The sequence below is a fragment of the Ambystoma mexicanum genome, chromosome 1q (genome assembly GCF_040938575.1).
Source record: "Ambystoma mexicanum isolate Mex_15411 chromosome 1q, UKY_AmexF1_1, whole genome shotgun sequence".
Taxonomy (NCBI): Eukaryota; Metazoa; Chordata; class Amphibia; order Caudata; family Ambystomatidae; genus Ambystoma; species Ambystoma mexicanum.
This window is the reverse complement of record NC_090922.1, coordinates 1,304,046,417-1,304,073,941: the sequence shown is the minus strand read 5'-3', so window position 1 is coordinate 1,304,073,941 and position 27,525 is coordinate 1,304,046,417. Positions and strand designations below refer to the sequence as shown.

Below are 27,525 nucleotides of genomic sequence, written 5' to 3'. Positions count from 1 at the left end.
TACCGAAAGATCCAACAACCAGCTGCCTTAGTCAAGGCTTGTACACCATCCCTGATTCCGATTACCACTAAGTTTATCAACACTTGCTTTCCGGAGGGCCATGTGCCAGACCTTATAAAATGGGCATGGGTTATTCCCTCACTGGAAAAGCCTACTCTGGATCCTAATATTGCCTCTAATTATAGGCCCATTACGAAGGTACTATTTCTACTGAAGATTTTTGATTGAGTGGCATTTTTTCAGGTACAAGAACATCTTGTCAAAATCAACCTATTGGGCAAAGAAAAATTGGGTTTCAGACAAGATCATGGCACTGAAACGGCCTTTCTGTACTTGAAGGGCAATATATTGCAATTGTAATTGTAATTGTTTATTGATGCAGTGCTTATGCACAGGTGGAGTGCTTCAACGCCATGGATAATGGCAGCATTGTATTATTGGATTCATTGGACCTGTCTTATGCTTTTTATTTAGTTGACCATACCATACTGGTTGATAGGCTTTTACCTCTGCCTTCTTTTCACCAATAGCGGCTAAATGGGTACGACCATTTTGGCTGATTGCTCAGCAAGAGTGTTTTAATGGTTCTGCTTTGGCTGATGCGGTTAATGTGCCTTATGGTGTTCCACAGGGGTCATGTCTGTCACCGACCCTTTATAACATCTTTACCAAAACATTGTTTGAGTTGTTGGACACAAAGGGAATAATATATACTATCTATGGTGATGATACGCAATGCCTAATTCCCACTTCAGGAGACTACGAAAGGGATATAAAACAGATCAGTGAAGTCTATTCCTATATACAGCAAAGCATGGTGCATAATGGCATGGCCCTAAATGATACGAAAACGGAATAAATGCCGACAGGCACAGCTAAGAGAATAAAGAATTTAGGTACCACATATAAAAGCTTTACTATTGCTGGCTGTACCATTGCAACCTTACAGAAAATTTAAACCCTAGCAGTCTATTTAGATGCTTAGTGGAGTATGAAAGCACATGTGAATAGTACTGTATCTATTTCCGCCTGTCGTCTCAAACTACTGAGTCAACTGCGCCCCTTCCTAACCAAAAAGAGCTGCGCTACCATTGCTAGAGCTGTTATTGGAGCCAAGCTGGACTATTGCAGCAGCTTGCTGCATGGAATTAGCAAGGGTGAAACATCTAAATTGCAAGTTATTAAAAACAGCACTGTACATTTGGTGGAAGGCCTATGGAAGAGACAGCATGTTTCAAAGGCCAAAAGAGCACTTCACTGTCTGCCAGTGGAGGCTAGGACTTCCTTTCGCCTTCTCACGCTGATGCACAAAGGCTTATTTGGTATTGGTCCAGCGTATTCGGCTGAAAAGATCTCGTGCCGGCCCGCTCGGAAGATATATTTTTTTCTATTTGTTATTATTATTTGTATTTGGTTTAAAAAAACAAACCTTTACAAACAGAAAGTAATTTACAGATTTGTTAACACAATTCATACATAATAAATAGCAAAATTACAAATCAAAAAAATTCTTAATTTCTTCATTGTCCAGTAAAAGCCACATTAAAACAAATTCATCGTTTTTTTTATAAAACCAGCCAATGCCAACCCCTCAGGAACATTGATAATGTTTACACATCTCTTCCAAATATAATCTTCATCAGAAGTAATACACCCGGTCAATAATCTTTTAGTCATAAATATCTCCCCACGTTCCCTCAACGCCATACATTCTAAAACCAAGTGCTTTACTGTTTCGATAGACCCATCATTACAAAACCTACAGCCAATCTCCTTTTCGTTAATGAGGTGCCACCTAAACGAGATCTCTTTAGTTAAGAGTACATTCCACCGTAATATTAGGAGGATAGATCTATAGAAATGATGGGGGAATTGCAATAATGAATGATTAAGTGATTCGCCTTTTATGTTCTTGTGCCAGGTGCTTCATGGAGGAATAAGTATGGAAACGATTTGTAGTAATCACCCAATCCTGATCATGGAGTGCTTTCTTTAATTTATCTCGATTGTCGATTAAGATTGTCTTATCCATTGCAATGCTAGTCAATATAGCTTCGCACTTGGCTCCCAATGCTTTTAGGAATCGTGTATTAGTAGGAGCAAAGTTATTTGCAGAAAGAAGTGCACCAAGGTCCTCATACAAGGAGTTGGACATTGGGAAAATTCGTTTTTTTTAAAAGCAAACGGCATTTAACGTGGGCCGCAAGTGAAGTGATCCCTAACTCAAATTTTAAAGCAGCTGGTGGAACAGCATTTGAAACCTTGAATATTTGTTGGCAAATTTTGCCCTCAATTTTATCCAACAGTAAAGACATAATTCTAAGCCATAAATGAGTTTGGGGACCGTTTCACCTTCAAAGAAGTTTAAAACCAGTTTGATAGAAAATCTGCCATATTTGCTATCCACTCTAAGTGCTTGATTGATAAGCATCGTTGACCTATTCACTTATATTGCACATAGGTTATTTAGACCAGGCTGCACACCAAAGTGAAAGCTCAAGTAGTGAAAGCTCAAAGAGCTCCTTATAGGAGTATATTCTATGGACCGGACCATAGCTTATTAATTCGTTTTATTCCCCTAGATATAGCCAGGATCCTGGTTGTGTTGGGGTTAATTAATAGGCTGTTCTTTTTTGCATACTTGGTAAAGGTTGCAAGAAGTCGTTGCAATCCAACTTTTGTATTATCAAATAATAGGGAGCCATCAGCATAAGCCAAGCATTCAACTTTATTCGGTCCAATGTTGGGGGCAGTCACCCCGGCATCTGCTAAATATTCGCCGACATCGGAGACGTAATGGTTAAAAAGACAGGGCACTAAAGTGCCTCCCTGCCTAATACCGACATACGTTTTTATACGCTCCGATAAATCGCCTTCTTTATTTAGTCTGATGTGGACCATTCGCCATTACAAATTGACTCATGTTGACTTTGTGGATGTAGACTGCCATTAACTGACCTATTGATTGTGGTTGCGGCAGACGGAACTCCCTGTTGTATCGGGTTAATATCAGCCCTCTCCCCTATGATTTGGTCCTGTCGCAAACACTCAGCCCTTCTTGACTGGGGGAGCAGCAGACTGCAATTCCCGACCCATCGGGTAAATGTTAGCTCCCTCCACATTGTCTTGCTCCTGTTGTGAGAACCCGGTCCCCTGGCATTGTGGGCCAAGTAGTTCCACTGATTCATCCAAGCCAAATTGGCTCCTTGGACCCTTTCTCATACTGTCAGAGGAGCATTATGTTTGGCTATTTGTGGCCAAGAACAAAAAAATCTTTTTTTTAAACGATGACGCACAGTAAAAATCCCGAAGTGCTGGGTTGTACCACCAAGAGAGTACCTAGCTCAAAGGGCCAAACCCCACTGTCGCCAGCCCTCTTCACGGGATCAAGTAGTTGATGTAGTACAGCGCAGAGCAGTGTATACGCTCGTCCAGAAAAATATAGTATAAAACATCTGGGAGGAAATCAGCGTACAATTAGAGATATTAGTCCGATGATAATCTGTTTCTGTTTTTGTACGCCAACAGGGCCTAGATCAAAGGGGCATGCCCCCATAGTCTCTAAGCCTCAACCTCAGCATAGTCTGAATTTCGATGACAGACTTCACATTGGCTTTAAAGTCGGCCGGAGAAATAAAGGTTTTCTGTGCACTTCACAAAATCAAAAATGCGCCTCGTTACTTACCAGAGGCAGAAGAAACAGAAGAAAGGTAGCCGGGCAGCTGATAAATGGGTGGAAAAATAGCTGTCCGTAGAAGCAGTGGCCAAATAGTGGGTGATGACACCCGATCACCCGCAGACCGTGGACTTTAGACTGCTCACACTTATGCCCACACTTAGTGGCCCGCGTCGCAGGAGTTACTGAAGATGTAGCGTTCACTGATGATAGGCGGAGCTCCCAATGCAACCAGGGAAAACAGACTCTGCACGCCGTAGCCAACGCTGCCGGTACTGCAGACCTTCAGAGGATATTAAGGTCTAATGCGACAGATCTGCTGGCTGTACCAAGAGTCAAACTGGATGTAGTGGGCAAGAGCGCCTTCTATTGTGCAGCAACCAATCTCTGGAATACCCCTCCACCTGATTTTAGGGGTTGTGGCTCGCTCTGTTTGAGCAAGCCTTAAAAGCCTACATGTTTGCTTCAATAGTGATTTAGTGTCCAGGTTTCTGGTTTGCTGTGGCCTGTTGTGTTACATGATACTGTATCTTTGTCAGTTTGTCGTAAGCGCCCTGATACTTATGGGCTTGTTGTGCAAATAATAAACTAAATAAATAGCGGGGCAGTATGACCACCATCAATATTACCAGTAATATTAGACTTCAGATTAATAAATGAGGGGTTCTATGTTCTTAGATCGGCAGGTTTTGTTTTTGTTTTGCTGAATATATTTTTTAATGAATTGTGTTGTTTTAATATTTGGGAGGTTCCCCCCAGCACACCTCTTCCCTATTATCTAGTCCCTATTCCACACACATCTCTGCCCCTTGCATCCCCTTACCCAGCCACCTATATTTTTCAATGAGTTTTTTCCGGGCTGAACATGTTCAGCAAAAAAAAAGCCTGCCGATGTAACAAGGTTGTACCCAATGAGAGCGGTCTCAGTGCTGCGCAGCGCATAGAAGCCCGACTGCCTTTCACTAAGGATCCCATAGGTTTCAAGATGGTGCTGTACCTGAAGATAGGCAACCCGATCCAAAGTGTTTAGAGTAAAAGGGACATGGGTAATGGGACGATAGTTACCAGAAAAGCCGAGATCAAGCGACTACTTTTTAAGGGAAGGCGTGATCCAGGCTGGAGACTACCAAATACAATCGAGGAATCGAAGGAGGCATTCATGATTTGAGTGAGCTTTATTTAAGGTCTGAGGGTAGTTGAAATAGTTGAAATAATAATTTGTTGGCTCTGAGACCAAGATGAAGGATATTTGCTTAGAGGTAATTATCTTTTGTATGTTCTTTGTGCCTTCAGTTTTTCAAATAATTGTGATATTTTTATTTTATTTTGTTTTCTCTGCTCATACCTGCATATCACCTATCAGCTTGCGGCCTGTTGATCGTAGGTTTAACAGGAATGTTTCTGAAAACCTCTTCAGTGAGTGAATTGTAAAACAGCCAATTGTCTCCCCGTGTCAACAACATCTTGTTTTCTTTTCTCCAGATGGATGGGCTGCCCACCTTCCTCTTTCTCTTCTTTATCTCGATCGCAAGGATCTCAAGCAAGTCTGTACATCAGAGAGGTAAGCCACGAGCAAAGTACAAGAGGAACATCTTTAGCACAATTTTGAATTGTCATTTTCTCACAGGGACATTTGACCCTCAAATTAAAGTCTTGTATTTGTGGTTCTTGCTATGCTTCACCATGGCAACCTGACGCCCATTACTATGGTGGCAAGAGTATATGATACTTTCATACAGTCACTATAGACTTGTGAAATCATTGCTCAAGTGCCACTAGGCCTGGCTGTGTGAAAAGGCCCCTGCCCGTTTGCTCAAGCGCCACTAGGCCTGGTTCTGTGAAAAGGCCCCTGTCCGCTTGCTCAAGCGCCACTATTCCTGGTTCTGTGAAAAGGCCCCTGCCCGCTTGCTCAAGCACCACTAGACCTGGCTCTGTGAAAAGGCCCCTGCCTGCTTGCTTAATGCCACCACTAGGCCTGGCTGTGTGAAAAGGCCCATGCCCGCTTGCACAAGCGCCTCTAGGCCTGGCCCGCTTGCTCAAGCCCCACTAGGCCTGGCTCTGATAAAAGGCCCCTGCCCGCTTGCTCAAGCGCCACTAGTCCTGGTTCTGTGAAAAGGCCCCTGCCCGCTTGCTCAAGCACCACTAGACCTGGCTCTGTGAAAAGGCCCCTGCCCGCTTGCTCAATGCCACCACTAGGCCTGGCTGTGTGAAAAGGCCCATGCCCGCTTGCACAAGCGCCTCTAGGCCTGGCCCACTTGCTCAAGTGGCACTAGGCCTGGCTCTGATAAAAGGCCCCTGCCCGCTTGCTCAAGCGCCACTAGGCCTGGTTCTGTGAAAAGGCCCCTGCCCGCTTGCTCAAGCGCCACTAGGCCTGGCTCTGTGAAAAGGCCCCTGCCCGCATGCTCAAGCGCCACCAGGCCGGCTCTGTGATAAGGCCCCTGCCCGCTTGCTCAAGCGCAACTAGGCCTGGCTCTTTGAAAATGTCCCTGCCCGCTTGCTCAGGCGCCACTAGGCCTGGCTGTGTGAACGGCCCCTGCCCGCTTGCTCAATGCCACCACTAGGCCTGGCTGTGTGAAAAGGCCCATGCCCGCTTGCACAAGCGCCTCTAGGCCTGGCCCGCTTGCTCAAGCGCCACTAGGCCTGGCTCTGATAAAAGGCCCCTGCCCGCTTGCTCAAGCGCCACTAGGCCTGGTTCTGTGAACAGGCCCCTGCCCGCTTGCTCAAGCGCCACTAGGCCTTGCTCTTTGAAAATGTCCCTGCCCGCTTGCTCAGGCGCCACTAGGCCTGGCTGTGTGAACGGCCCCTGCCCACTTGCTCAAGCGCTTACTAGGCCTGGTTGTGTGAAAAGGCCCCTGCCTGCTTGCTCAGGCACCACTAGGTCTGGTTGTGTGAAAAGGCCCCTGCCCGCTTGCTCAAGCACCACTAGGCCTGGCTGTGTGAATAGGCCCCTGCCCGCTTGCTCAAGCACCACTAGGCCTTGTTCTGTGAAAAGGCCCCTGCCCGCTTGCTCAAGCGCCACTATGCCTGGCTCTGTGAAAAGGCCCCTGCCCGCTTGCTCAAGCGCCACTAGGCCTGGCTCTTTGAAAAGGCCCCTGCCCGCTTGCTCAGGCACCACTAGGCCTGGCTGTGTGAATGGCCCCTGCCCACTTGCTGAACCGCCACTAGGCCTGGCTGTGTGAAAAGGCCCCTGCCCGCTTGCTTAGGCACCACTAGGTCTGGTTGTGTGAAAAGGCCCCTGCCCGCTTGCTCAAGCACCACTAGGCCTGGCTGTGTGAAAAGGCTCCTGCCCGCCATCTCTAGCACCACTAGGCATGGCTGTGTGAAAAGGCCCCTGCCCGCTTGCTCAGGCACCACTAGGTCTGGCTCTTTGAAAAGGCCCCTGCCCGCTTGCTCAGGCACCACTAGGCCTGGCTGTGTGAAAAGGCCCCTGCCCGCTTGCTTAGGCACCACTAGGTCTGGTTGTGTGAAAAGGCCCCTGCCCGCTTGCTCAAGCACCACTAGGCCTGGCTGTGTGAAAAGGCTCCTGTCCGCCATCTCTAGCACCACTAGGCATGGCTGTGTGAAAAGGCCCCTGCCCGCTTGCTCAAGCGGCACTAGGCCTGGCTGTGTGAAAAGGCCCCTGCCCGCTTGCTCAAGCGCCACTAGGCCTGGCTGTCTGAAAATGCCCCTGCCCGCTACCTCAAGCACCACTAGGCCTGGCTTTGTGAAAAGGCCCCTGCCCGCTTGCTCAAGCACCACTAGGCCTGGCTGGCACCAGAACAGTCTCTGCGAAGCACTTGTTTTGTTGAATCATGTACCTATCGCATCTCATAACGCCACAGTATGGAACTGGCTACATGGAGTGGGGAATAGCATGCAGCATGTAAGAAGTTGGGTTCTGAGACACTTGCCTCAGCTCTTCATGTACGTGTGTGTATGCATTTGTCTGTGAAATGTACACTGATGTGTGGAGACTTGCTGTACATTTTTGTGGTATGAGTGCCAATTGCAGACACTACACTGAAGGCTTGGGCTGCGTGTTCTAGTATATCTCCCACAATCCTTCTGCAGACTAATCCTGTTGCTATGGAGTGACTATAGCACTGGGAATTGACATGCCCGCACTCCTTCACAGGAGTGTGTGTGTGTCCGCATGTCAGATAAATTACTTCCCTAGTTCATTGACTAAGTGTGTGCCCAGATTGTAATGTGTGTTATTTATCAGAGCAAGACATGGAAGTGGGTTTTTTATTCCATACCAAGGCATCCTCCATTCATCACCTTCCCAGCGTGTTTGAGCCCCGTAATTGGGTTAATTGTCTGCATTGATAAATACGTGGACCCTATTTTGAGTTTTGGCATTCATTATGGCGTGCATGACAGCATTTTCGTTCTTGGTGTGTAGTACATGCATGACGGGGGATACATATGGTGCTAATGTGTATTACCTCTGGAGTGGGATTGTTTATGTTTTAAAATATATATGGTAAATTTTTCATTCCCATACTTGGAAATGTAATCTGTGACTCATGTAAAAAGGTTCCTTTCTGCCTTTGGTGGACATGTCTTGCCTCCCGTCCCGCTGTCGGAGAAAAGGCTTGTCAGCTTATTGGCGATCGGAGCTCAAAGGCCTCCTTGTACTGCCACACAATGGTGGACTGGGCACCAAAAGGGGCCCTGGAAATGTTTTTCAAAGAGGCCCCAGATTTCATTGCGTGAGCAAGCCCAACCCTCTAAGTCGCGCTTGGTTGGTTTATCCACAAGATCATTCGCAGGAAATGGCTCCAAATGCTGAATTTCAAAGCACATTTGTCCATATAAAGGGATTAAAAAGGAGTTGACCATGACCTAAAAATGACCTATAACATTTATTAAGAATGAGGCTCTATGACAAATTCATGACTTGAAGGGGATGTGAGAGATGTAAGGAGGATTGGCCAGGTGCATGATAGTGGGAGGATAAGAGGCGCACAAAACATGCTTCCTATACAAGAGAGGCGCTTGGCACAGGGGCCCATCGGCAAATCACCAGTGTTCCCTGTTGGCCAGTCCACCACTGCTGCCACGAGAGGAACAGTGAGTGTTGGCTCCGCAGGCTCTTCTGTTACAATGATAGTGCTAACTGGAATTGTTGACACCAATCGCGGGCCTTCGCGTAACTGTGACCACTAAGCCGTCCCTAAGTGCGAGAGCAGTCCCCCTTTCCCTAATTGAGCTGTGAAAAGTGGAAACTGTTGCTTCAACATTTGTCTCAATTATGGAGGGGGTATCACCCTGACATCCCCCAATATGTATGTCCGCATAAAGGCCTTTTAAAGGAATAGTGCGCTCAAAAATATCATTGCCTTAAAAGATTGGCAATAACCCAAAACATACATTAAACATATTTTTAATGAAAGTTCCTATGTAATCCTTTGAGCAAATGCGGCTCAAAGCCTTTACATGGGAGCATCCATTTTGCCATTTTAGGCAGCCTCCTGTAAGTGACTTCAATCCAGCACTCCAACTAAGTCAATGCCTAGTCTGGGATGCCCAATGGAAGCCCTTATTTATATATTTTTATGTCAAAGTTCTTAAATCTGGATGATAAACCCTTATATAATGCCCCTCTCTATGGATCTCCCCGACCTCACTGAGTCAAGAAGTAGGTTTGTTTTGCAAATTAAAAGATTTATTTGAAGAATTATACAATATATATATCACACTTTTAGGAACAAAATGATATCTGAATAGCACACTTATGAATATGGACGGTAATCAACAATGGGTAATATTTCAAAATTGACACTCTCTTTAATCACTTAGGAGTATGAATATGGAAGATACTGTAGCAGAGAATACTTGTGTGATTCAAGGAAATGCAATAATGGGAAAGAATGCAGCACAGAAATAAACTTGATATGAATTCCATCAGAAGATAATATAATCACTTTTTCCCCTGTGACTACTCACTCCCCCCCACTATGCAGTATGAAGAGATGGGAAGGAGGGTACCCAGGTTTCAAGAATACAATCAAGAATGCAGTTCAATTCCAGTTCCCCCAGCAAGCTTAGAGAGAACAGGTCTGATTTTAAAACAGGCAAAATACTTTTGAATGCAATTGCAATGGTTGGGAAAATATACTAAAAATGCTTTTAATTCACTAATGGATATTCAGGATAAGTGAGAGTTACTTTGGATCAGTTCAGGTCAACACTAGCAATGATTCATGAGTGATTACCAGATTGAAAACGAAATTCAGCAATTGAGAACAAGGAGCAGCTATTTTGAAAGAAAATGAACTGGAGCTAAATTGCAATTCGCTGCAATTTTTCTGTGTGCGTAAATAGAACAACTGGAAAGCTGAGGATCTTAGCTTTAAAATGACAGTTACATTCTGCTTCTAGGACATACGGTTCAAAAGATACAGACGTTTTTGTGAAGGTAGATTTTCAAAAATAAAGTCAAGATTTCAGAATGACAAATGCGCATTACAGATTTGAAATCACCAGGATGGACACAAAATTCTAAAGGCAGTTCTGGACAGGTTGAAATGGATGGGATAAGATTACTTTAAACTAAGAGATTGGTTAAGGACAGTTCTAGACTAGATACTCACTCCTAGTTTTGGAATGGAATGGAAATGGGCCTCGTCACGGATCTGGTCAGGTTTGGACTTCACTCGCCACCGGACAGTCTCAAGAACTGGTTCTGCTCACAGCACGGCCTCTGGTCGGGGTCTGACGGGTTCTGGATACAGCACTGATTTCTGGGTCTGGACCTCGGTCCTAGCGCAGGGTTCTTGGCTAGAATAGAACAGCTCAGCCCGGCTGTTGAATGTGAGAATCAGGTTGCTAAAGTTCTGAGGCCTGCTGAGAAGGATTCAGCTTGTGAATTAGGCCTTTGCTTCAAAGTTCTGGATTCTGGAGTTTGGTTCTAGAGTCTGGTCTCTGGATCTATCTGGAGTCTGGATATTGTCTGGATCTGGTCCGGCATAGTGCTTCGCAGGAATCCGTTCAAGTGGAAAAGTGAGTGTGTCTCATCTGTCCTGAGCAGCCTCTTTTTATGTGTTTTCAAAGTGGGTGTGGAGGCTGATTCTACATGCCCAACCCCCTAAGGATTTGATAGGTTAGAGGACTTGCTGTCCCCTGATTGGAGAACGGATTCGCGTGTCCGAATGAGTCAGCGTGATGCTGCGTTTATGGCTTAGCTGTAATCCCTCCCCTCTGCTTTTACTTAGAAAATCAATTTTTCCCAAAAACATATTTCCCAGATACACAAGTTGTTGACAATACATATACACCTCACAGATGAATTAAGGCACGTCTCTGTTCAAGCCCCATGTTCCTACGAGCTTGGGTTCAGAAATGACGACTTATTTTTGTTTTTGGTGAATTTGCCAAGATTGGTTCTGCACCCAATTTTACACAGACATATACACCCTCTCTGAGCATATTACTGTAAGATTTCATATTTCTAGCATAAACACTGCAGCTACAATATTAATAATGACAGGGTTTGGTCTCAGAACATCACACAGCGTCCAGCTTAGTCTTGAACTGTGAGTGAATTTGTCATTTTAAGAATCTCCGAGTTTGACATTTCTGTCAGCTTGGTAAACTTTGTAAAGTGCAATTTCATAAAACATACATTTGCTCTCAATTGAATTCACATCTCAGTCTGGTCCGCCCCCCCAGAACTTGGCTCTGACTCTGAGGTTATATGTCCTGTTTCCTGCTAGAGCAGCTGTTGAAAAGTCACACCCAAATCAGCATATTCTATTCAGCTGAAAGAATCCATTGTCTCTTTTTCCTGCCAGCAGTGCCCCAGTTCCTTTTCACACCAACTTGTCAATCTCTTGGCTTGGGGCAGAAGGAAGCTTCTTTTGTTCAGGGGGGAGGTGTGGAATCTGTCTGATCCCAGTGTGGGAACACTTTTTAACTCTGCCACCAATGTTACAATTTGTCTTTTCGTACAATATAACCCACATTTTTAATATATACATTAAACAATTGCTTCCTTCAAGTCATTTCAGAATATAGTTTTACATTGTCTCTACCCCTTAGGCTTCTGATAGCCAGTATTTCTTTGGCATAGTTTGGGTTCAGTTGTTCAGTTTTTACAAGGAACTGTTTTAAAACGCCGGCTTTCTGGTAGAGCAACGGTACTACACCAATTTTTGACAGCTGTCTTTACATCAATATCTTTCAAAAAGGGGATTTTACTTGATAGCATATGATTCTTGCTGACATTGTGTTGATGTGGATTCTTGCAGTAGAATAATGTGGAACACCCAACAAGAAGGTTGGATCTTTTTGGTGATTTGTGAGCCATGATTTTAGCGCATTTTGACAATCAAGAAAATGAATTCCTAAACAGCTCTGGGTTGCTTTTGGCAATCAGTATTGCTATTTCCAAGTGGTTTCAGGCTACTGTGTGGGTAGCCCAATGGTGGTTTTTGGCAGTGATCTCCTGTGCTCACTAAGATAGGCAAAAGTGGATGGCAGCCTCTTTTTCAGGTTTTTACTGCGCATTTTTGGATGGTTTTGAGCGAGCAGCATGCTTTCCAGTGGTCATTCTGATGTTTCTGCTGCCAGCAATGCAGAGTACTGTTGTAGGGCTTGGATGTGTAGGTTAAAACATCCCACACTCCTCAGCTCCTGACCTGGCGGCACTAAACAAGCAGCAAAAGCCCCCTATTGGGAGCTTTTGCTGACTGCAGCCAGAGCAGAGCTGCATGAGCTGAGGAGGCTGTCAGTGCCTTCACTTTCATTTTACATTTTCGGTGCTCCCCAAGCCCAAGGAAGCACAGAAAACATAAAATGAAGGCAAAAAACAAAGGCGCGGCAATCATAAACACAAGAACGTTGTATTTATGACTGCGGCGGCTTTCGCGTGGATTCTCCTGGGCTCCCCCAACCCGGGTGAGCCCAGGAGACTCCAAGCAAATGCCGCGGCAGTCAGAATAACAACGTTGTTGTATTTGTAAATACTGCAGCATTTACAAATACAACAACGTTGTATTTCTCACTGCAGTGGTTTTTGCTTGGAGTCTCCTGGGCTCCCTCAGGGTTGGGGGAGCCCAGGAGACTCCAAGCGAAAGCCGCCGTAGTGAGAAACAGTGCAGCATTTCGAAACACAACCAAGGGAGCCCAGGAGACTCAAAGTGAAAGCCGCTGCAGGCAGAAATACAATACGGTTGTATTTAAAAATGCTGCAGTTTTCTTTCTAAGTTTCTCAGTCTCCTCCGGCTCGGAGGAGCGCGAGAAACTTAGAAAGAATACCGCTGCATTTTTAAATACAACAACGTTGTATTTCTGTTTGCGGTAGGTTCAGCTTGGAGCACAGGGGGCTCAAAGCTGAAGCCACTGCAAACAGAAATATGTTTTAAAAGCTGCGGTTTTCATTCTAAGTTTTCCGGGCTCCTCCAGCCCAGACAGCTTAGAAAGAAAACCTCAGCTAGTGCTTATTTAAAAAAAGAATAAAGCACTTACCTAGACAAAGCTTTTCTGCTTGTATTCTCTCGTCTCCGGCACCAATGAAGCAAAAGCCACCCAGTGGTAGATTTTGTTTATGACAGCTGGCTGGTTTTTGCTTCATTAGTGTCGCAAGGGTAGTAATTAACACATGCACAGGAGGCATCCATTTTACGAAATGGATGCCTCCTAGTGCTTCAAATTATTGAGTTTGAGCTTCATATGCTCAAAACCTTACATAGGGACTTTGTTTGATAATATTATTCATATATATTTTTGTTTATGGGCCATATTTTAAGGCAATCATATTTTTGAGCGCACTATTCCTTTAAGAACGACTGGCCCTGTAGAGGAAATAGGGCATTTTATTAACTGGTCCTTGCACTGGGTTTGAGAAGCCATGAAATTTACCCAGCGGGAAGGTAAAGCCTGGCCGGTGGCTGCAGTGGCTTCCAGTGACCTGTACCCACTCTAAGTCTGGGGTGTTCCTTGGCCCCCTACTGCAAGGACTGCATAAGAAAAGACACCTTTGGATTTCCTCCTCTGAAAGCAGTTCCAGCACTTCTCCAGCTGACTTCTGGGCACCAAGCCTGGAATCCTGCGGCCCCTGCGCATCCTTGCTAGCACCTATCTCTCCCTGCAGGAGACTGGAATGAAGAAAGACACATGACTTTAAGAGACCGCTTTTTATTGTAACGTTTATTCAGTTCCATATGATAATATCCCAGCAAAAATATCGCCATACAAGAATGGCGCAGTTTTAAAAAAAAATTGTTTATTTATATAACAGCACATAGGAGAACATCATAATGGCGCAGTTTTTATGCAGTGATATTACCCCTTGGAACCTGCGGGGGACACCCCTGCAACCCCCACACTTGTTTTAATGGAGCGGGGGACACTCCTGCAACCCCTGCTCCCATTTACCCCATAAATAATCCCCATAAATAATGTTGCCTATCCCGTTTACCGGCGACTATATGTATGGTGACATTATTTATGGGGATAATATTACCTGATACCGTTTATTTATTGACAGTCATTTGTTCAATGAGTTTTCCCCCGAATTTCTTTTACCTGAAAAACTCATTGAAAAATATATGCGGATGTGGGAAAGAGTATATAGGGGGTTTGGGGGGGAGGAGGGGTAGGGAATAGCTTAAAATTAATAGGGGAGGGACCCTGAAAACTAAAATATACATTTTTAATGATTTGTTTCAGAAAAAGAAATCAGAAAAACCTATTCAAAAAAAGACTGTGGATGAAGGAAAATAGAACCGTTATTATATAGCTGTGCTACCTATGTCACACTGATGCTTGCTGGGTCACTGCATCCCTGTGAACAGCCTGCATGTATACCCCAGGCTATGATGCTCCCAAGCATGACATCGCTGTCTGCAATGGCAGCAGTTGCATTATGCGAGACCCAGCTACATTTACATCTCAAACATACTTTGTCTTACAAGTATTGAGAACCACGTTAAGCTTTCCTAAAGTCTGTAAACGTTTTTCACGTCTAAAGACTGAATAATTTTACATGTGTTGATCGTTTCTTAGGATTCCAAGTGCAATTTTCTCGTAGGCCTATCTCATAATAAAATGCACCATTTATTCTGACTGAGCAGGATTGTTATTATGCTTCTCTGTGGCACAGGTGTGAGAGTTAACCAGCCATCTGCCCATTCAGCAATTTCAGTAACATTGCAACAAGGGCTGATTTCAATAGGATTTGTACTGGAGCAAATGAGGAGAGGCTTTGACCGTCCCAGATTTGCACCTGCTTTCATTTACATGAGTACATAACTGGATCAAATCTGGAGAGGCCTAGCGAATGAGGGGCCCAAGTACACATGTGATTCACAAAGAGTTCCTCAAAGGTAATTCGAAGCTGCTGTAGGCATATCCAGGTTTGTATAGGCAGCTAGGGTGTACATGCTGTGCTCATGGACATCTCATTTGCTTCATTGCAAATTATTGGGAACCAGGCCCGAAGTGCACAGTTCTGTAAACAGAACTGGTCCTTAAAAGATATATTTGCCTCAGGAGTCACCAGTGATTGTTTATTGCCATGGTGAAAGGCGCCTTTAATGTAGGCAGAGGCAACACACGTAGCATGACTGGAAAATAGTTACCCGCAAATATTGATTGTTGTCTCTGGAGCTTTTTTTGTGGACTAAGAGTCTTTCTCTGCACAGAGATTATCACTGTCCTGCTTGTTATACATTTCCAACTCCTTCATGGCTTTTTCACATGTGGTGGTTCCTCTTTCTCATGATCATCCTAGTCTATCCTCTTCTTTCTCTTCCTCAGCACTCTTCCTCTTCCTTATTCAGGTACATCCTTCTCCTACTTCCCCCAACTCCTCGTTTTAGTACCTCATCCAGGTTTCTCTTCCTCATCATAGTCCCTCTCTCCCCCTGTTAGCCCTTCTTCCTAGCCACTCTTCCTCTTCTGCATCCCTCTTCCTCATCTTAGTCCCTCTTCTTTGACCCACTCCCTCCTCCCATGTCATTCTTCTTTGTCCTATCCGCATACTCCTCCTAGTCAGTCAGTTTCACAAGCACTATCTCAGCCAGTCAGTCTCACCCATCCATTGCTTTATCATAAACCTGTTCTCTCTCTTTCTCTCTCTCTCTCTCTCTCTCTCTCTCTCTCTCTCTCTCCCTCACACACACACTAGGGAGTGTGGTGTCAGTCGGAATGGATACTGAAAGCATGACCTATGACAATTTTACTCTGTTAGGTTTAAGGAATCCCCTGAGTCTGCATGCCAATCTACATGTGGTAGTTCTACATTTCACAAGCTGCTCGGTTGAAAGGTTCAAGGTATGCATGAGACTTAGGGCCTGATTCAGAGAATGTTTTGCAATGGGCTTTTGCCATTATAAAACGCTGCTGTGAATTAGGCCCTTAAGCTCTGTTGAGCATGAATCTTGCAGCAAAGCACTGCGTGAATCAGTAGCTTTATTTTCCTTGGAGGTAAATGGTGAGGCTTGAATGTTGGTCAAATGTTTCTCAGCCAAACCTAGGCATATGGCAGCCAGTCTATTGGACCTTCTTACCCCATGTATATCTAGTATGCCCACACTGAATGTTGAGGCCTATGGTGCAGGGCTTGGCTGGTAAACTGGTGCTGGTTATTACTACAGCACAATGTTCTCGTCTTTCTGCAAACGTCAGTTATCAAGCAGTACATACCCTCCCACGCCTGGTTTCATATTATGCATGTTTGTATTCTATTTTGGAGTGTCATGGTCCTAATTGTTAGCCATGAAGTAAATGGATTGTTGGGCGTTACACTATACAATCATTCCTTTTTCGTCCCTGGATAATTGGGGTTTGGGGTTTTGCTTTAAAATGATTGATGATGCTATGCCGGGCTGTGCCAGACGGTACAGAGATCAAAAGCAAGTTATGGGTCTCTGTAGCAGGCTGCGCAGGACGGTACAGAGATCAAAAGCCTGTTATGGGTCTCTTTAGCACGCTGTGTCGGACGGTACAGAGATCAAACGCGTGTTATGGGTCTCTGTAGCAGGCTGTGTAAGCTTCAAGCTCCGTGCCTCAGCTGCCGATGTAAGAGATTTGGAATCAGCCAGCAGTGGCTAACATGCCACATAATAATAGTCTTGTGATGAACGGTCCTTCACCGTACATGTGCTCTGAGCTGCGCCCATTCTTCATAAGGGATAGCAGTGTGTTATAAAGTCCCTTTGTTGTCTATCAGCTCAGCACTCAGACACAGACCAGCTGTGGAGTCTCAGATTAGTCCAGGTAGAGCTTTATTATAAATAATGTACAGAATGTACATAATCCAGTGACTCTTGAGTATATACAGCAGTTCATGAGACAGGACAGGACCAGGGGTAGGTAATTGACACTACATACAGAGGAGCAGACCCACCGGCCATCCTATGCTCTCAGCACAGGCCCCCAACTGACACTCTTGGAACATTCACTCACAGATCCACTCAACATTCTCCTGAGCTGCATTCACACATCAACATTCTAATAGCAAGCACTCCTGGCCAGTGGCAAGACTTACAATACAACACAGTGATACAAATTAATTTCGTACATATTCCTGTACAATTAATGAACAGCCTTGCCAATGCTTGTTTTATCTAACGACTCAAAATACGACTACCCATTCATTTATGTTTTTCTCACATTCACTTATTTTGAAGAAGGAGAGAAGTCACAAACAGATGTTTGTAGTTCTGAGTAGAATAGATCAGCCTTATATGTGGTTTTGTCTTATGTCTTGCTGAGGAATGATGTTACTTTGTGTGGCCTGCTATGAAAGTGTCGAGATACCGTCAACGCTGCCTTCGGTCTGTTTTGACGGTTTTAAGTACTGAAAAAGGAAAACGAGACACAAAATGGGGGCCAGGAAGTCAAATACTTCCACATATTACACTGTGCTCTTAATGCGACATGCAGTTGTGGAGACTCAGCAGTATAGGTCAACTTGCTGACGTTGAACATCTTCCGGCAACCATCCTTCCACTCCCTGTGGGGCCATTAGTACTTCTACAAAGTACTTTGTATTCCATTTTGTTTTCAAACTTCAAAAGCAGAAAGCTGGGAAATTAGACCTCTCTTAACTGTAGACTTCCATTTCCTTTGTGACAGAAGAAATGTCCAGTAAAAGCCTGGGGAAACAGAATTCCCTATTAACCAGCTCCTCCATTGCTGGTAGTCTTGGGAGGATAGCTCAGGGGCAACGCACTCATTAGCAAGATGATGCAGAGCATCACCGGTTCGATCGCCGGTCTGTGCGTAGAAACTTTCTGGGTTTAAGCACGTTATAAATAACCCATTACAATTGCAACAGTTCTGGAAGTCAAAATATTGAAGCCGGATAACATAGCAACAGGCCCAGGTTCTCCATTATCTGACCCATTTGCTTTGTTATTCAGCTTGCGTGGCCGGTATTCAGTTACTTGCCATTATTGATTATCACACCATTGCGGTTTCATTGGTGCCAGATATTTGAGCTTTTACTGTACTACTGACATTGAACGCTGGAAGCATTTTAACTTCCAAAACAATTGCCTAATTGGCATAAATGAAGCTCTGGGTGCAGGGTCATCCAAATCATTTTGGGGTACTTTGGGCCCCCCATAACACATTGACTAGACCATGATTTCATAAACTGAATCATGTTTCTCTGTTTCATTTCTCTTTCTAAACATGCCGTTTGTTTTAGGTTTTAATAACGTTCTTTGGAGTAACGAGGGAAGTGCACACAGGGTGGATTAGCTTCGTACGCAATTACTGTACATAGGGTTACCAAGCTTAGTTATCAACATAAGAATGGTTAGAACAGACATCACATGCATATTTTGAGTGCAAGAAAAATTGGGCCTCATTACAAGTTTAGAGATAATTTGGCAGTAAATTCACTGAATTACTACGAAACTCATTTACCATTACTGCCACTCAGTTCAGTGAGCTTACCAAGGGATTACGAGTGGTAGAAGGGTGGCGAAAAACCCAATTTCTGGCGACCATAGGACTCCATGGGGACTTTGTAGGAATTAACGCACGCACTAATTTTGCAGCGATCTGTGTGCCGATATTTTGGGAGGACATACCTCCAGCATGATGCTGGTGGTAAATCCTCCACTTCAAGATAAAACTCGGAGTTCATGTTTGCACCTGGGGTAAGAGGATCAAGCCCCTGGTTCGTGTCCGACTCATTTCACAGCATAGGCTGAAACCTTTAATTAGACAGAGGAGTTTTTTTAGGCTTTCTTAGAAGACGTTTAGGGGGTTGATTGATGTGACAGCGAGGGAGATTATGTTCCTGTGGTGGAGGGCTAGGAGTGAGGAGCAGCTGATCTGTTTGTCTACTTAAGAAGAAGAGTGTGGCGGGATTGGGTCTGAGCAGGAGAAAATGGCATAGCTGGTGCTTGTCTGTGCTAGGCGGCAGGGACAAGACTTTTGATGGATTTGAAGTCTAAAGTGGTGCAGTCATAGAGAGTAGGGAAGACAGGCAGTGAGTCATCTAGTGTGATACAGGAGAAGAGTGCTGACCATAAGGCACGGGATGTTGAGTAGGGTGAGGGTAATGAAGTTACACATTCCCCAAGGGATGTGAATTTTTGGTGGTGGTGTTAGGGAACAGGTTCTTGCGCTTGTTGAAAGTATTGCTAAGGGCTTTATTTCATTAGGAAGTGAGGGCATTCACTGTTGTCCAGTAGGAGGTGAGTGTCCATGGTGGTAGTGATGCCATATCTTCTGGACTGAAAGCATTAAACAGTCTCTCCCTTGATGCCAGGATCATGTTCAAATGTATATGTAAAGTGTTTGTAAATGGAACCAAATATGCATCTCCCTTCCTGAAAAAGTACCAATCAAGTAGGAGCCCTGTGTAAGTTGCAGAACAGAGTCTACTGAGTATAAGAAGGAACAAACAGGCCTTCGCCTTCTTAGCTCCCACTGTAGGAACTCTATCAGAAAGAATTTTGAAAGAACAGAAATTGGACCAGTTTCAATAAAGACAAACAAACATGTCTCGCTACCAATGCTCCTCTACTACATCTCTCTAATTTTCCCATATCAGAAAGGCCATCAATTTAGTTACCCCTTAACACTTCACTCCATGCTTCATTACCACTCATCCGAAGACAGTTCTTGGGCTTCTCTAAATCCCTCTTGGCCCTCCACCCACCCCCGCTCATGGCCAAGCATTGCATGTACTTGCTGTCTTCCGGGTTTCCAGGATAGACTGGCCCACAGCTGCTCCCATTTACTAATTCCACAGCACTTCTCAGGACAGTTATGTTAGTGTAATTATGTTTTCTCTTGTTCATTTGATGATATGTCAATGTGCATGTCATGAATTTGCTTTTCTTGGTACTGTGACTGAATAGTGCTCTCCCCGTCCTACCACCTAACTCCCATTTTCATCCTCTTCCAGGTATCCTTCCTGTGTATTCCTCATTTCTTATGCATCTTTGCCAACTCCCTCATGACAGGATTAATCCGACCATAACTCACAAAAACCACAATGGACCCAGATGATCTCCCAAAGTACCGACCAATCAATAGGCTACCATTCATAGGTACAATCATTCAGTAGGCAGGAGCCGAACCACATTTTCAGGGCCTTACTCAACAAGGGGTATTCCGTGACTACCTGTCTGCTTTCTAAACTGAAATGTAGGACAAAAAGAACAAACATACAGGTTGTTGGTGATGACCTCCAGCTTATGGACAAAGGAGATGCCTTCCTCCTGGTTCTACTAGATCCTTCTGACACGGTAGATCACACCCTGCTGGTCAAATTACTATGGGACAAGCAGACTGGGATTCACTGCCACGATCCTTTGTGGGTTCACCTCAGGTTTATCTAATAGGCAATCAGTCCAAATGGGTTATTTCTGAATAGAGAGCTGACCACTCTTGTGTGGAGGCCCTCAGGGCTCCATCCCCTCCCTGATACTCTGCAATCTATGCATGGAGCTACTAGGATCAGTTTTTACCGGCCCAGGCATATCAATTCCCCAGTGTGCCTACAAGACACAACTGTATCTTAAAGTGAATTATGCACAGAAAACCTGTCAGATGGTGTTTGTGTGGGGTAAGGGTGGCTCAAAATGGGCATAGGTTGCCAGCCCAATGTAAAAATACACATTCCCCAAGACGATACATCGACCAAACCGCTTGTAAACGTCATTATTCAATCTGATCGTGTTGATTGCAGTGCACGTACCTGATGTGTTTATACCACTCATTTTCAAACATTATTGGTGATTGAATGTGGAAGGGGTCACCACACGTAGTGCTGACTCAGCCACCGCTCACTATTGGAAAAGTTAGCCCCCAAAATATTAGGGTCTTGTTGCACCTCTAATGACAATTGATGACTCTATGACAGAACTTTTCAGTCTGCTATGTACCCTTGAGACAAGTCATCACATAATCACAATCCCCGCCCACCCGCTTTGGCAGACTGGTGTAACAAACTCATGACTCATCTCAATCAAAAACTCATTAAGATTAGGGATAATGTTAGAGCTAAACTGTCCTCATTAAGCAGCTTTCTAATTTCTTGGGGCCCGATGTAGGGTCAGTGAGTGATATGTATAACCTAGCACGTCAATTCACCTTTTCCCCTGTGTCTAATGGTGATGTCTCTAAAGTCATTCTAGAGCTTAAAGCTACTAACTGTGCCATTGAATGTGCTCCAGTCCTGGTAAAGGCCATTACTACCATAGTTAATGAGACCTTTTCTACAGGCCTTATACAGGATGCATTGACAAAGACCTGCATAGCCCCCATTTTAAAGATGGGATCTTTGGAACCCTCAGGCCCTGGTAATTACCGACCCATTACCAACATCAGTTTTCTTCTTAAAATCCTTGATAGAATTGCCTATTCACAGCTACAGCATTTTGTCACTATGCACAACCTGTTAGGCACTCACCCGTCGGGTTTCTAACCAGCATGCAGAACAGAAACCTTTATGCTGGACATTCAGTCCAGCATATGGGACATCCTAGATGAGGACCAAGCGGGCCTGCTGATGTTTCTTGATCTTTCAGCGGCGTTCAATTTGATTGACCATGACATCTTGCTCTCACTTCTTCCAAAACATCTCAACATTGATCGTCTCGCCGCCAGTTGCATCAGCTCTTTCTTGAGAGGAAGGTCTGCTTCAGTGGTAGTGGGTTAGTATTCCTCCTACCCTACACTGATCACGCACGGAGTTCCTCAGGAAGCATGTATGTCTCCTCTTTAATCTTTATATAAAACCCCATGCCAACAAAGTCCAGTTCACAAATGATGCTGACGACACACAGCTGTTGTTTATATTATCTGGTGATATCATCGAAGATACTGATCACATAAACCTCATTTTAATATCCTCAGCTCATGGATGGGGGATAATTATTTATTTATTTTATTTATTTATTTTATTTGTTACACGACCAGACCCTTAGGTATCACAGCGAGGGTTACAGACAGCTTAAGGATATTTATACAATGTCACAGTGCATTTATACAGTACAGGATATTTATACAATGTTACAGTACAGCTGTTTAAGAAATCAGTGGGGTAGATAATTCTAGGATCCATGTATTTGCTTGCTTGACATCGATATGAGTCTCCCTAAGGTTCTGTATGTTTAAAAGTTAAACATGCAATTAACAATAAACATTTGTCTGAGTGGGTGCAGGTGGGAAGGCCTAGACCGTCAGTATTGGTTAAACAACCAAGTTTTCAGTGCTTTTTTAAAATTGGCCCTAGTTTCCTGATTTTTGAGTCTCAGTGGTAGGGAAGTCCAGAGGGTGGGGGCCAGGACTCTGAAACTATTCCCTCCTGCTTTGGTGCTTTTATAGTGTGGTATTTCTAGTAGGGCTTTAGTGTTAGATCTGAGTGCTCTTTTGACCGTTTTTTTCTTGATAGCATTGTTGAGATAAGTTGGGGCTTTGCTGTTGAGACATTTGTATACAGCACATAGGGCCTCATTACGATTTTGGTGGTAGCCATGCCGCTATTGGCGGCATGGCTGCCGCAAAAATCGGGTCCGGGTTCCCAGAATGGGGAATTACCGGGCCATTCCGAGTTCGGAGGGCCTGGTAATTCCTCCTTCCAGGAACCCGGGCCCGGACCTTCCCCATTCCCATTTCAGCCCCCAGAGGGCTGAAATGGGAATGGGGGAGGGAGCAAACAACGGGCCGATTATGAACGGCCCGTTGTTTGCTCCCTCCTCCCCTCGCGGGACCTGCTCTGCACAACTGGTAAACACAGACGTGCAGAGCGGGTCTTGCGAGGGGACCTCGTAATGAGGCGGTACGAGTTTAACGACGCCGGCACCTTTACCAGCGCCGTTAACCCCTTACTGTCTCACTTATAATGAGGCCCATAATGTTTTGAATATGATTCTGGCTTTAATGGGCAGCCAGTGATTTTCTCGCCTTATGTGAGAGATATGGTCTGATTTCTTTACACCTGGTGCTGCTGTAAGAGCTTTATTCTGCAATAGTTGAAGTTTACTGATACTAGTCTTTGAAGTTCCTAAGAGTAGAATGGTACAATAGTCAAGTTTAGTTAGTATCAAGGCTCTGGCTAAATTTATACAATTGGTGGGTGTAAGGAATTAACGGCTCAGAGCAATGAGTTTGGACGTGCAGGCTGTGGAGGATGAGAGGGCAGCTATCTGTTTACCCATAGTGAGGTTGGCATCTAAATATACACCAAGGGTTTTGACCTGTTTGAGAACCGGAATTAGTGTTCCGTCGATGTTAATGTGTATGAAGTCTGAATCGAGAGAGGCTATTCTAGCTTGGGATCCTACGATGAGGACCTCGGTCTTCTCATCATTGAGAAAGAGGCTATTTATTGCCATCCAATTTTGTATGATGGCATAGATGTTGTTAATAGTCTGGGTGTCTTGGGTGTAATCACCGGTGATGGCGATGAGGATCTGGGCGTCATCTGCAAAATGTTGTCTTATGCTGAGAAGAGGAGTTTAGTGTTGGCATTATACAGGGTTAGGAGAAAGGCATGATCCTTGGGGGACTCCAATGGGTACTGCTATAGGGACAGCTGCATCTTTCCCGATGGCGACTCTGGAAGTTCGTTCAGCTAGAAAGGATTTAATCCAGAGGGTGGCATCAGTGGAGAAGCTGAAGTCTTTAGCTAGAGTGTCACAGAGTTTGTCATGGTCTACGAGGTCAAATGCTGCAGATAAATCCAACAGCAGCAGTATGGCTAGTTTTTCTGAATCTCTAATGGTGTCTATTTGTATTTTGAGGTCGGTGAGAGCGGTTTCAGTGCAATGATTAGGTCTGAACCCGGATTGTCTAGCGCCTAGGAGTTTGTTTTGTTCAAGGTGGGTTTCTATTTGGTTATAGGCTATTTTGTCGATGATTTTAAGAAGGAATGGGACTGTGGTTATGGGCCTATAGTTTGTTGGGATTATTGGGTCCAACAAAGGTTTTTTTAGTAATGGAGTAACCCAGGCTTCTTTGATACTTGCCAGAACTAGGTTAGCGCTAAAGGATGTATTAACAAAATTGGTGATGATAGGGGAAAGAGCGAGTGCACATAGTTTGACTAAATGCGCTGGGAAATTATCCCCTTTGCACTTCGATACCTTTAGTTTGGCTATAGTGTTAAGTACTACTTCCTGGGAGACTGGAGAGAAGTGGACGTCTGGAGTATTACATAGTACAGGGCTGGAGTTATGTTCTGCTGGTGTATGTTTTTCTGCTAGTGTTTTCCTTTTAGTGTTAATTTTACTTTGTAGTAGTATTTTAGCGGCAAGAGCGTCTTGAATGGTGGGGCACCATTCTTTGCTCGGTTGGACGGGGTTGATAGTTGGCGTGGGATTTTTCAACTCTTTGAGGGTTATGAATAATTCTCTGGAATCTGAGGATGCATCACTGATCCTAGTATTGAGCGCGTTTGCTTTATGCGCAACGATAGCTTCTTTGTACATTTTATTTGCATGATTAAAGGCGTCTGTTATTTCGGGGGTGGGAGATTTGTTAAAGCGGTGTTCACAGGAGTGTTTAATTTGTCTCAGTGTTACTAGTTCCTCATTAAACCAGAACGAGGTTGTTTTATCTGATGGCCTAGATTTGGTGACACAGGCTGCAGGGAGTCTATTGTTTTGTAAGGCGGTTATGGTATGTGTCTGCGAGGGAGCATGGGTTATCATTAGTGATCATTTTATCTGTGAGCGCATTCTTTAGGATGGGATTGAGGTTTTCAGCTGATAGAATGCGAATGTTTCTGGTTACATAGGACTTTGTTGCATAGGACTGCAATATGATGGGTTTAGGTGGGTCAGGTTTGTTGCATAGGACTGCAATATGATGGGTTTCGGTGGGTCAGGTTCGTTGCATAGGACGGGTTTAGGTGGGTCAGGTTCGTTGCATAGGACTGCAATATGATGGGTTTCGGTGGGTCAGGTTCGTTGCATAGGACTGCAATATGATGGGTTTAGGTGGGTCAGGTTCGTTGCATAGGACTGCAATATGATGGGTTTAGGTGGGTCAGGTTCGTTGCATAGGACTGCAATATGATGGGTTTCGGTGGGTCAGGTTCGTTGCATAGGACGGGTTTAGGTGGGTCAGGTTCGTTGCATAGGACTGCAATATGATGGGTTTCGGTGGGTCAGGTTTGTTGCATAGGACTGCAATATGATGGGTTTCGGTGGGTCAGGTTCGTTGCATAGGACTGCAATATGATGGGTTTTGGTGGGTCAGGTTCGTTGCATAGGACTGCAATATGATGGGTTTAGGTGGGTCAGGTTCGTTGCATAGGACTGCAATATGATGGGTTTCGGTGGGTCAGGTTCGTTGCATAGGACGGGTTTAGGTGGGTCAGGTTTGTTGCATAGGACTGCAATATGATGGGTTTCGGTGGGTCAGGTTCGTTGCATAGGACTGCAATATGATGGGTTTCGGTGGGTCAGGTTCGTTGCATAGGACTGCAATATGATGGGTTTCGGTGGGTCAGGTTCGTTGCATAGGACTGCAATATGATGGGTTTCGGTGGGTCAGGTTCGTTGCATAGGACTGCAATATGATGGGTTTAGGTGGGTCAGGTTTGTTGCATAGGACTGCAATATGATGGGTTTCGGTGGGTCAGGTTCGTTGCATAGGACTGCAATATGATGGGTTTCGGTGGGTCAGGTTCGTTGCATAGGACTGCAATATGATGGGTTTCGGTGGGTCAGGTTCGTTGCATAGGACTGCAATATGATGGGTTTCGGTGGGTCAGGTTCGTTGCATAGGACTGCAATATGATGGGTTTCGGTGGGTCATGTTCGTTGCATAGGATAGAGAAGTTGATACTATGATGCATCTATATAAACACCACAATGAATTTGGATGCCCAAGTTTCAGCCAGCCTCAGCACCACCCATTATTATCTTAGCCTTCTCCATCAGTTTAGACCTTTAATTTCTATGCAAATGCTGCCGCCAGTACCAGAGGGTATGATGTTGTTACATCGCCAGTATATTTTTCAGTCCGTTTTTTGCTTAAAAATTATCAATGAAAAACTCATTGAAAAATGTGGGGGGTGGGGTAAGGGGATATATTGCGTAGGGGTGTAGGGAATTTTGAGTACATAATAGGAGAGGGGAAGCTTGGTGGGAGGAGACCCCACAAATATAAAAAAAAGGTTGATGAGTTTTTTCAAGAAAAAAACAATTCGGCAAAAAACGCAGCGAAAAAAGAACTGGTGTTGTAACAACATAGGACCTACCAGAGCTATCGTAGGGAACACTTAACTATGGTAAAGCGCTGCTTGCCGGAGCAGTGCCCTATGAGGTTGTGAGGCTCCAAGTGACAGAGAATGCAGCTGCTCGGGTCGTTGTTGGTTGTACCCCAGAAGATCTCACATCACTCCAGGTCTGAAACCACTGCATGGGTTGCCTAGTGTCCAAAACATATAATTCAAAACTGTCTATTATTCACACATGCGTGCACGGGGACGCCCCTTCATATCTGAAAGCCAGGTTACGTCCCTATAATCCGTGCCCCTCAAGCACACAATGGTTCTTGACCAACACATGTTTTAAGAGTAGTTGTGCCGGTGGCAGATCCTTCCAAGCTACAGCCTCGAGTTGGTGGAATGCCTTAGCCTAGTGCCTGCGCTTGGGATAGCCTTGCCTCCTTCAAAAGGCACCTGAAAACCCACGTTTTCAAAGTTTTGTATGACTGGTACTTTACATTGTTTGTTTGGTCTATTATTTTGTGTTCTGTTTTATATGTGCAGTGATTTCATGCGCATGGGCTTAAGTGCTTTATAAATAAATAAAAAATAAATGCCTTGGGTTGTGGTAGCCTTTTCTGATCGGGTAGACTTGCGCCCCTGCAGAGGTTTAATTTAATGTCCAGGATGGGTTTGTGCAAATGGATCTCTGCCTCGGGAGGATAGCTCAGGGTCAACGCGCTCGCATTGGAAGCAACACCGGTTCGAATCCTGGGTCAGTGCATAGAAACCTCTGGGTATTAAGTGTGATATAATTAGCCAATTACAATTACCTCACCCACGACCTACTTGGCGCTGCGATTCTAGGAGTTGCCTTCTGGTTTGCTGTTACTTTACCAAATTATGTAAGCTTCCGACGAATACAAATGCATACTTTTGGGAGATATTGATTGCGAATTAGATGCTTTTTATGACTGTTTCATTAGTAACAATTATTCATTCTATATTTCAAACAGCAAGAACAGCCCTCGACTTAAAATGCCTGGTTTCGTACCCCAAAAGCATGTCCTGCCACTGGAGACCACAAGATGCCGCTCCGCCCAACACGAAGTACAAACTCGTTTATAAAATGATGTAAGTAAAGGGAAGCGCAATCCTTTATACTATCTACACTGTTTACTTTATAGCCGATGAGCACTGACTTCTTATCCGGTCCATCTCAGATGCGTAT

The 27,525-nt window shown here is 44.6% G+C and overlaps 1 protein-coding gene across 1 annotated transcript in view; it reads left to right on the top strand.

Moving 5' to 3' along the window:
- Positions 1-27,525, top strand: part of LOC138522289 (cytokine receptor-like factor 1) — a 134,082-nt gene that overhangs the window by 7,624 nt on the left and 98,933 nt on the right. Inside the window, exons 2-3 of the mRNA XM_069635390.1 lie at positions 5,159-5,237; positions 27,311-27,428. Coding sequence (XP_069491491.1) covers positions 5,159-5,237; positions 27,311-27,428 — 197 coding nt within the window. The remainder of the gene's footprint in view (positions 1-5,158; positions 5,238-27,310; positions 27,429-27,525) is intronic.